Genomic DNA, 11,521 nt, shown 5'->3' on the forward strand with positions numbered 1-11,521 from the left:
ATATAAAGCAAGCCAAGAGATAATTCAGCTGAATATAAAGCAAGCCAAGAGATAATTCATCTGAAATATAAAGCAGGCCAAGAGATAATTTAACTGAATATAAAGCAAGCCAAGAGATAATTAGCTGAAATATAAAGCAAGCCAAGAGATAATTCAGCTGAAATATAAAACAGGCCAAGAGTCAAATCTGCTGAATATAAAGCAGGCTAAGAGATAATTCAGCTGAATATAAAGCAAGCCAAGAGATAATTCAGCTGAATATAAAGCAGGCCAAGAGTCACATCAGCTGAATATAAAGCAGGCCAAAAGAAAATTCAGCTGAATATAAAGCAGGCCAAGAGTCAATTCAGCTGAATATAAAGCAGGCCACGAGTCAGTTCAGCTGAATATAAAGCAGGCCAAAAGATAATTCAGCTGAATATAAAGCAGGCCGAGAGTCAATTCAGCTGACTATAAAGCAGGCCAGGCCAAGCGTCAAATCAGCTGAATATAAAGCAGGCCAAGAGATAATTCAGCTGAATATAAAGCAAGCTAAGAGTCAATTCAGCTGAATATAAGGCAGGCCAAGAGTCAATTCAGCTGAATATAAAGCAGGCCAAGATATAATTCAGCTGAATATAAAGCAGGCCAAGAGTCAATTCAGCTGAATATAAAGCAGGCCAAGAGTCAGTTCAGCTGAATATAAAGCAGGCCAAAAGATAATTCAGCTGAATATAAAGCAGGCCAAGAGTCAATTGAGCTGATTATAAAGCAGGCCAAGAGATAATTCAGCTGAATATAAAGCAGGCCAAGAGTCAGTTCAGCTGAATATAAAGCAGGCCCAAAGATAATTCAGCTGAATATAAAGCAGGCCAAGAGTCAGTTCAGCTGAATATAAAGCAGGCCAAGATATAATTCAGCTGAATATAAAGCAAGCCAAGAGTCAATTCAGCTGACTATAAAGCAGACCAAGAGATAATTCAGCTGAATATAAAGCAGGCCAAGAGATAATTCAGCTGAATATAAAGCAAGCCAAGAGATAATTCAGCTGAATATAAAGTAGCATATTTGTTCACATAAAACTACTTAATTTCTTCCTTACTTATGCTATACTATTTAACTGTATTGTCATCAGAATAATTGATGCTGATCTCTGTTTTAATCAGTAAATGCAATCTTTAAATCTTGTTGCTTCTAAGAGACTGCAAGATACCGTTTTCGATGATAGCAATCGACAATTCAAGGTCTGTATTGTCTTGCATGTTAGTTTGGAACTCAACTAACTTTTACCACACTTTTATACGATCTCCAAATAACGCAGTACATGTTATCTCTTGATTGCGTTTGTTGCTTTTGTGTTACACTTATACAATATTTGTCATCCTCTGAAAACTCGCAAATCTACCGCAATGGAGCTTTGTGTCACTATATATGTTGATAACATTATTTCAGTTCATGTCAATTAATGCTCTCTACCCAAGTTTAAATCAAAATATTAAAATGTTCGGACTCTGGTACATCGAGTGTCTGCTCTGCGTTAGAAATGTATCAATATGGACATTGCACTTTAAACATCCACAAGTGTGCCCGTTGTGTTGTCGACATGTATAGGTGCTCCACTTCTTTCTTTGAAACAAGAAATATTTTCTTTGGAACATAATCGAATCCCTAAGCGAGATAGAAATATAAATATTGTAAAGTAGTACAAGGTTTGCTTGCAGGTAAAAAGCGATTAAAAGGGAACACATATGATCTCGTACACCTACATAAGATGGTTCATGTAAGATAGTACATGCTCCACTTTCTTCAGTACTCATTTAAGACACCTCTAATGTATACGGTATTTTTCCCCGAAATCATCACTTTGTCAGCCAGCAAAGCGAAATGAATAGGATTTTGACATTCTTATAAGATTTATTGGAAAAACTCAACTTTAAACAATCAGATAAAGAAGAATGGAGCAAAACATATAATCAGCAAACAAAAAGCCATAAACTTACACAAATATTGAATGTTTCATGCAATGTTTCTCTTCTTGAAGAGCTTTTTAATCACCCACCAATTCCTTATGCCTTTAACCATGACGCCCACCAACTCCTTATGCCTTAAACCATGCCGCCCACCAACTCCTTATGCCTTAAACCATGCCGCCCACCAACTCCTTATGCCTTAAACCATGACGCCCATCAACTCCTTATGCCGTTAACCATGACGCCCACCAACTCCTTATCCTTTTAACGGCGAGAACCACCTTCTTTTTATCCCTTTAACATTGACGCCCACTTATTATTCTAAAAGTAGTCAATGACATTCTCTCTGCGTTGGATAGCGGAACGATTGCAGTCCTCACCCTCATTGATTTGTCTGCAGCATTTGACACAATAGACCATGATATATTGCTTCACCGTCTCCAGCATGTATTTGGCATTCATGATACAGCCTTACTGTGGTTCAAATCCTACTTGGTCAACAGGACACAAATTGTATCTGCAAATGGAATACACTCCAACCCAGTTGATCTATGTTGTGGTGTTCCAGAGGGGTCTGTTCTTGGACCTGTTCTCTTCATTCTGTACACTCAATCGCTCTCAAGTGTCATATATCATCATCCAGTGTCTCACCAATTGTACGCTGATGACACCCAAATATACAAATCTAGCCACCCAACTGAAGTTGATGCTACCAGCCAAGGTGTAGAGAGGTGCTTTTCTGATGTGAAATCATGGATGACATGTAACAAGCTGCAGATGAATGATGATAAAATTGAGGCCAATCTGATCACAACACAACGACTTTCTCATTCATATCCTTTACCTCAAACAATAAATATCAGCAACACCAACATTAAATTCACACAATCAGTACGAAACCTAGGTGTTACTCTGGACAGTACTCTCACATTGCACCAACATGTCATGAACATATGCAAGGTTGCATATCTTGAGCTGAGACGCATCAGCTCAGTTCGCAAATATCTTTCAGTTGATGCCACTAAAACACTTGTGTGTTCATTAGTACTTTCAAGACTGGACTATTGTAACTCAGTTCTGTCTGGTTCATCTCAATATCTGCTCCAGAAACTTCAAAAAGTTCAAAACACAGCTGCTTGGATCATATTTAGAGTACCACAATAAGAGCACATCTCCCTGCTGCTCTGTACCCTACAGTGGCTATCCATTCGATCCAGAATCAAACACAATATTTGTTCTCTGTGCCTCGTTTCACTGTCGGAGTCTAGTCCAACGTACATATCCGACCTCACCCATGTGTACTTACCAGCAAGATATTTACACTCGTCTTCTGATAATCGTATACTCATTATTCCAAGTATGAAAACAAAGTCATATGGACAGCGTTCTTTTGCATACCAGGGCCCAGCAACGTGGAATGAATTGCCCACTGAACTTAGACACAAAGACACAGTAATCACATTCAAGAGGGCTCTCAAAACTCACTTATTTCGACTGCAAGAACAATTTTAAAGACCTAATAATGTTTCCTACCTTAAATATTCCCAGCATGTTTTTTTAATGTTTTCTAATTTCATGGTGTCTGTTTTTGTAATCATATCTTTATATGTTTCTTTTTTTATCTTATAGGTGTTGTCTAATGTTGTAAAGCGCTATGAGCTTCTAAAGATTAGGCACTATACAAAGACCTCATTATTATTATTATTATTATTATTATTATTATGTATCCCTTTAATCTTGAGATCCACCAACTTCTTATCATTTTAAGCTTAGTACAAAGCCGAAAAATGGAACTGAATCAAGGACAATGCAGTCGAAATAGTTGAAAAAGTAATTTAAAACCAACAATAAGTAAATATACATTAACGACTAGCACTACTAGTCTCTGCATGTTGTGGTCGTCGTTCAAAATGTCTTCTAACGTTATAATAATTACTATATTATATTATATTATGATCTTAATTTTCAAATGTTTAGTAGCATTGAAAATAAAAAAATCTTAATTGACAAACTTTATAAAATAATGTAATTGTTCAGTTTTTATTATTCTTATTTTAAAATACTGGTTGGCAGGAACATGGTATGTATATGACATACGCCTATCCCATGCGGTCATATCTAGTATATTTCCAGGGAGGTAACATGACCTCTGTGTATAAAGATAAGGTCCGGGCACCAGCGTCATCATTTACGACGTTTGAAAACTTTCAGACACTAGGGTAAGTCTCTATGTCATAATTTAGGTCAATTTATTTTTGCAACAAATTTCGCAGCATATCAAATATTACACTTCTAAAAAAGAAAATACGTGGCATTACATACGACTTGAGGTGCGGTCTCAGTGAAAATAATTCTGAAGGCAAGTCATTCGCATTCTCTGTTAATTTCTTGTTTTATGTCTGCTTTTCTATATTGCTTCTGATATACAGATTCTGACTAAATGTTTTTATATACATATTTTGCTTGCATAAGTTCGATGTATAGATTCGGCTGACGTGTTTTGGAGATGCACATTCAGATAAAATTTGATATACATATTTTGGTTGCATTAGTATGACGTGTACATTCTGGCGACACGTTTTTGATATACACATTCTGGTAATATAGATTTGATATACACTTTATGGTATCACGTTTGATATACAGCTTATTGTATCATGTTTGATATACTCATTCTGGTTTCCCAGTTTCATACACACTTTCTGGCATACATATTCTTGTAACATGTTTTACATAACATTTTGGTAACATGCTTTTGATATTCGCATTCTGGTTTCATTGTTTAGTATACACATTCTGGTAACATATTTTTGACATAACATTCTGCTAACATCTTTTTTGGATATTTGCATTCTGGTTTCATTGTTTAGTATACACATTTTGGTAACATATTTTTGACATAGCATTTTGCTAACATGTTTTTTGGATATTTGCGTTCTGGTTTCATTGCTTGGTATACACATTCTGGAAACATTTTTTTTACAACATTCTGGTAACATGCTTTTGATACTTAAATTCTGGTTTCATTGGTTGGTATACACATTCTGGTAAAACAATGTTGACATAACATTCTGGTAACATAAGTTTCTCATACGCATTATGGATCAGTCTATATGGTATACACGCTCTGGTGCGATGTTTTATTTATACTTTCAGGTTCCTCGTTAGTAATCTTCTCATTCTGATTATGTTTTTTTTTCGATATACACATTGTGGTAAGATGTGATCGTTATTAAAATCCTTGTGACATTAAGGTTATATATATATATATATATATATATATATATATATATATATATATATATATATATATATATATGTACGCTGTATCATTAATATACCACAAGATGCATACATTTTTCATCAAAAGGAAACTTGGCCTGCCGAGTTTCCTTATAATGAAACACTGATACAACGAGTGGTATATCATTGATACAGCGTACATACTATACATATATTTTATTTATATCACATACAAATACACATATTTGCACTTTGAATGGAGATACAGTATGCTTTGGGCAACTGTGTATTGACCGAGTGAATGAACTCTTCACATCCCTGCGAGTGTGTGACCGCTACAAAAGTAGTTCTATGATCACAATCACATGCAAATTGTTAAGTTGAATTTTTTCTTTTGGAGTTTCTATTTTTATTCATATTTGTTGAATCAATATAAGACACACTCGTGATTTAAACATGAATTATAGATTTTGTAAAGAAAATAGTGCACTAGAAACACGATTAGCTTCATGTACACTGACCCTGAACTGTCAGTCATTCAAGTACTGGCGTATTGAAATTAGCTTGATATAGAAACTAAGCAAGATGGCGAACAAACAAGAAGTAATTAAAATATTATAATATATTGACAGTTCATTTAAGTCATTGTTCCGCTTTAATTAACATTTCTAAAGAATACACATCTCTCTCTCTCTCTCTCTCTCTCTCTCTCTCTCTCTCTCTCTCTCTCTCTCTCTCTCTCTCTCTCCATGTAACTTCCAAAGTCATGGACATTCACTGGTATCTAGCTATGATAATCCAGAGAGAGAGAGAGAGAGAGAGAGAGAGAGATTTAATAATTAATAATCGATTTCTTAAACATTCCAATTGGTTCATCAAACAATAACCGACAAATTTTAACTTATAGGCTTAGTGTCGACTGGCTATTGCAACTAGATATCATTGATATTATGAACACTGTATATAGACCCAAAAGAACCCGTAAACATACTGTTACGACGAACCAGATTTGTTGTTGTGGGGTTTAACACCATTGTCAGCACACGATAGGCTATGCATGGCGGCCAGTATTAATGGTGGAGGAAGAACCCGGGAAAACCCCGCGAAGAACCATCGACCCACGAGAAGCTACTGGCAAGCTTTCTCACATACCCACATTGGCCGAATCCTAGACTAGAACCTACGCAGAAGTGAGATGGCAGTGATCCGTAACGGAGAGCGCTTTAGACCACTCGGCCACTCACGGCCCCAAGCCAGATTACGTTACTTAGTACAAGTTCAGGTTTGATGTTTTCGTCCAGCGCAATGTGTTTTACTCACTCACCCCAGAGTTTTGCTTATTTTATTCCTTACGGACGAGAGGGGAGTGGGGAATGGAAAATGAGAGGGTTCCGATGAAATTGTGTGCTATTTTAATTTCATTTATTAACTGGGACTATTAATACTTTTTATCGTTATTTTCATATGTCATTTATGATTAATGAATGAGTAGTAATTCATAATTGACTTATAGGCCTGCAGTGGAAAGAATGTTTATTTATTCGTATTATTGAGCCATGGGAGGATCACTATATATATATATATATATATATATATATATATATATATATATATATATATATATATATATATATATATTCTTAAAAAATCTTGTTTTATCTTTAATGGCCTTCGTTTGTGCCAGAGTTGTCTGCAAATCTACAACCACTTATAGCTTTCCTATGCTTCCATCAGTGCATGACGATATTTATATAGCCATGCATAGATTAAATAAAATTTTAACTTTATTATTAGTGTTTTCAAACCAGATTCAGGATAGTTACGATGAGCAGGACTTCAACTGATTCTAATCTCATATAGAAGACTTGAGGACAATCTGGAAAAAGTATCTGTAATTTCCTGACAGCTGGTCAATGTTATTTACTAAACACTGTCATATAAATGCACACTGGCATAGATTAACTGTTCTTTGAAATGATCAAGACATTAGGTTTAAACGCCGTTCAATTATTCAGTTTAGAATTAATATGTGCAACCTTTTAAGTCGGTCACAAAGTAGCTTTTATTCGGTTCTTTCTCGGAAGTACTCCAAAAAGCAGTGATGTAAAACAGTCGAGGAATTCCGTTTGCAACGAATCTAATAACAACAACATTCATAAGTGGCAGATTAGAGAGGAAATGAAGAGAGTCAGGTCCTCTTTCTTTAAGCGGAACTGACACGAAAAAGAGTGTATTTGATAAAACTAAGGCTCGGGTGAATATTGTTGATCAGAAAGGGCCCTGAAATACTTCGAAGGGCGAACATTTCCTGAAGACAAACCCAGCTGTTGCGGATTTCCATTTTATTTGGTAGGCATACAACACGGACTTGCAACAGATAATTTACTTCAGTCATTTCTTTAAAGAAACATAATCGAAAATTATAGGCCGAGTGCTCTAATATATAAAAATCAAAATGCAAATAGCGTATCACATAATTATCATCTACGATATCCTTCATATCGTGGTGTTTGCCGATCAACATTGGATTAATTATTACGCATGTGAACAATGGCCGGGTTTCTTAGAATGAGAGTGAGATCACATGGTTCACACTGTTCTTAAATGTAGATACTATTTATTTTTAATGGCAACCAATCATTTTTAAGACCAATGTCTTTAAGATTCAGTACTATTCAGATATTTTGGCATATACTTCTTTAAGCAGATAACGGCGGCATTGGGGCTTTAACCTCATGGTCGAGTGAAGGTACGTATTTGAAAGATATAAAAGCGAAAGGAATAAAGAAGTGACAAATATAGAAATTAGAGAAATCATGGCCTGCTGTACAAATCTTTACGAAACTCTAGGGCACCAGGTGATTGAGCTGACTAAGGCGGCTACCTTTGGACACCATTGACATTTCACCTCTGACCGCGTGGGTTCAAGTCTTGGGTATGTGAGAAAGCTTGCCAGTACAGTAACTTTCCGTTCGTCAGTGGTTCTTCCCCGGGTTTCCTTCGTTTCCTGTGTTCTTCCTCCACCAAATATAGTGACCTCTCTATATACCTTATCAAGAGCTGACGCGTGACGTTAAACCAACAAAAGAAACAAATAATTTACAGGCTCTTGTTTGGTATAGATATCAAAGAGTTACTTGAGAGATACTAGCTTGAATTTATCGACCTGATCTCTTGAAATCAAGCGAGATGTGGTTGAGTAAGTCTAAATATTTGATTGATTTTGAGATAAATATTGAACTGGACGCATTGAATCGCTAATTGCATATGGATTTACAGACATTTGTTTTTACTTTCAGATGGATATCTTCAACGGACTTATCCTTTACCAATGTCTGATGCTAACTTTAGCTGCCACTGGCTGTCCTAATACACGTGAATGCACGTGCACATTCGAATTAATTGATTGCTCTATACGAGGCCTAACGAACATCCCAGCATTTACGTCCTCAGACACTGTCCTTCAAACACTTCGTCTTGATAACAACAATCTCAGCTATATCCACAATAATAGCTTCTTTGGCATAAAGGTGTCAGATATTCTGCTAAATCACAATAGCATCAGCTCGATTGATCATGGGGCGTTTAATGGGGTTGGGGACCGACTAAACGAACTTGACCTGAGTGGTAATGACCTAAGACATCTTCCAACATCTATAGGAACACTGCATCGTATACAGAATCTTGACATATCTAATAACCCTATCGACCTGAGAGCATTTAACACATTAGATGCAGAGGATGTTCTGCGAAGAGTTGGTGATACTCTCTACGAATTCAGTTTTGGACATGATGCTATTAATGAATGGCCACACACGCTTCGTCATCTTGTGACTTTGAAGACTCTTAACGTGTTGGGTGGATCTTTTAAGACGCTTCCCCCTGGAGCATTCCTTGGCTTTGAAGGGACTTTGTTGAACCTTCGCATCGAAAATACAAAGCTAATTGCTATCCCCGTCGCTTTGTCCAGACTCATTTACCTTGAGAGACTAAACTTTGATCACAACCATTTCATAGGGGACGCTGGAATTCTAGTTCCCGCTTTCTCCTCGGCGATCTTGAGACATTTGACAGATCTTACTCTAAAGGACGACAGACTCACCGTGTTTCCCAATATCCTCAAATATTTGCAACATGTGCGTAGACTCAGTCTCGAAGGTAACAAACTCGATGTTATCGGCGATAATTCTATCCAAATCATCGAATCAAGCAACGTGGAAGACCTGAGCTTGAGAAATTGCAGCCTAAATCGTGTCCCAGGTGCCATTTCCCGTATGAGAAATCTCAGTATACTGGACCTATCGAAAAACAGCATCCGTACTTTTGAGCGGAACGATTTTACAAACATGAGCCGGATCACGAATCTTACCGTATCAGACAATCCACTGAGTTACATTTCTCCCGACGCCTTTAACGGGGAGAGTAATTTGATGTACCTGAACCTGCAAGGCACCATGTTAACGGAAATACCTACGGCAATCAAGAGCACTCCTTCGCTAAGAGACATCATCCTTCCAAGTGACCAGATCATGTGCACATGTGATCTCGCGTGGCTGAGGATGTACATGGACCAATACAGACACCAACTACACGTTCAAGGCACGTGCGAAACCATCATATCCGAGATTGAAAACTATCTGAATACCTTCATCCCTATGTGTCCAAATTATTACGGATAAGGGACATATTCATCTCTTTTCTTCTACATTATCCGAACACCTCCATAGACTATAGTGAAGAGTATTTTTAAATTTGATAGGATATCATTTTCATGTTTTTCCCCCTTCTTTAGCAGTTTATTGTTAAGGGACATATGCATCCTATTAATGTTTACCTTACCTGAGCACCTTTACTATTTAAAGATAAACGTTTGTTTAAGGTAGGTTTCAGCATAGTCGTAAAAATTCATTAATTTTTTTTCTTTCAATTTGCCATTCAATGGAAAAGCAGACATATGGCTCTATTGTTTTAATATGAGATATGAAAACTTTTTACGACCAATTCATTAATAAATAAAAAACCAATATTAACTACACTGTTACTGATATTTAACTGAATATTAAAGTTAAAAGCGTATACTGAAGGTCCTTTTAGGTACAAAAGGAGGATGTCAGTGTAATAACTTCGTTGTCTATTTTGTTCCGCGCAAGCGTTGTCCAATCCTTGCTAGAGGTTTCCGCGTCACCGGTTACTGATACAAACTTATAACTATTCCGCATCTTTTAGGAAGCAATACGAGTAGTCTAGTTCAACCAGACTCTCGTGTCACTCTCGTGAGAACTCCGTCATACTGAGGACTGATCAAAATATATATTGGGCTTTATTACCAATAGACGACGCTTGTTTAAAACTTTGTTAAATCAAAACTACGGTGACGTTTCTCCGTATCTCTTAGATTGTTTTCCTAGATAAACGTCTGCAATCACTCCAGACTTATTTCTAGATTTTTTTCTAGATAAACGCCTGCATCATTCCAGACTAAATGAGGTTCAAACGCTAGAACACTATCTTAGAAAACCAATATGTAAGCAGACGCCAATGGAGGAGTCTCGTATTAATCATCAAATGAAACTGTTATGGTGTATACAAAAAAGGCTCCATCTTATCACCAAGAAGACGTTATATAAAATAGGCAAAGCTGAGAAACGAGCTGAGTATCGTGTATTTGTGTACTGACTGACATTTTGAGTAAACCGACTGATTGCTTCTCCGTGCAATGGAGGAATACATGCAGATAACAACAACAATATTTAGTGATGGTATGCCCATGCTTTGAATAGTGTCATGTCTCGTTCTTCGCCTGTGCATAAGAAGTGAATATTAATTTACCAGACGAATAACTAAACTTTATTTGAAATCATGACTGTATGTTTGGGAATGATAGCCTTCTCTTCCTTGTTGTTGATTTAATTGATCTCAATATTGTATTCTGCGTTGAATTAATCAAAGGAAAAAGTTAAGTGACACACTACAACAGAGCAATAATTGTCGACGTAACAATTAACTTGAAAGGAATCTTTATTGTCAAAGTTCAATAAAATTCACTCCAGATTGCCAAGGTGGAATAATTTCCACGCTTCTCTACCAGGTTTATGTCAATGACATGTTGAAGTTGATACAAGAGTCCAAATTAAGAATAAAGGCAGTATCAGTTCTTTCTTAAAACATGGTTTGCTGATGGCACCACACATGTTGTGAGAACTCCTGCCCATTTGCAAGAATGTTTGGTATTACTCACTTGTATTTGGTAACCTGGAATTTAAAAATCAGTTTGAATTAGAGTTGCAACGTTATTTTCAAACGCAGCAGACAGAAGAAAATGTTCACTT

The 11,521-nt window shown here is 36.5% G+C and overlaps 1 protein-coding gene across 2 annotated transcripts; it reads left to right on the top strand.

The window, feature by feature from the left end:
- Window positions 1-4,045: 4,045 nt before the first annotated feature.
- On the top strand, window positions 4,046-10,222 carry LOC149798705 (podocan-like). Of its 2 annotated transcripts, none has more exons than XM_089956968.1 (2): window positions 4,046-4,168; window positions 8,492-10,222. In XM_089956968.1, the coding sequence occupies exon 2, from the start codon at window positions 8,492-8,494 to the stop codon at window positions 9,869-9,871; it is 1,380 nt and encodes a 459-aa protein (XP_089813094.1). In that variant the 5' UTR covers window positions 4,046-4,168; the 3' UTR covers window positions 9,872-10,222. The 2 variants fall into 2 exon arrangements, with proteins under 2 accessions (XP_089813094.1, XP_089813095.1); XM_089956969.1 differs by lacking the exon at window positions 4,046-4,168 and adding an exon at window positions 4,169-4,308.
- The last annotated feature ends 1,299 nt before the right edge of the window (window positions 10,223-11,521 follow it).

The sequence above is a fragment of the Sinohyriopsis cumingii genome, chromosome 5, assembly GCF_028554795.1.
Source record: "Sinohyriopsis cumingii isolate HCF-2022 chromosome 5, ASM2855479v2, whole genome shotgun sequence".
NCBI classification, from domain to species: domain Eukaryota; kingdom Metazoa; phylum Mollusca; class Bivalvia; order Unionida; family Unionidae; genus Sinohyriopsis; species Sinohyriopsis cumingii.

What these genes read in the sequence shown, in the direction of transcription:
- LOC149798705 (XM_089956968.1), top strand. Translation starts at nt 8,492, where the DNA reads ATGGATATCTTCAACGGACTTATCCTTTACCAATGTCTGATGCTAACT.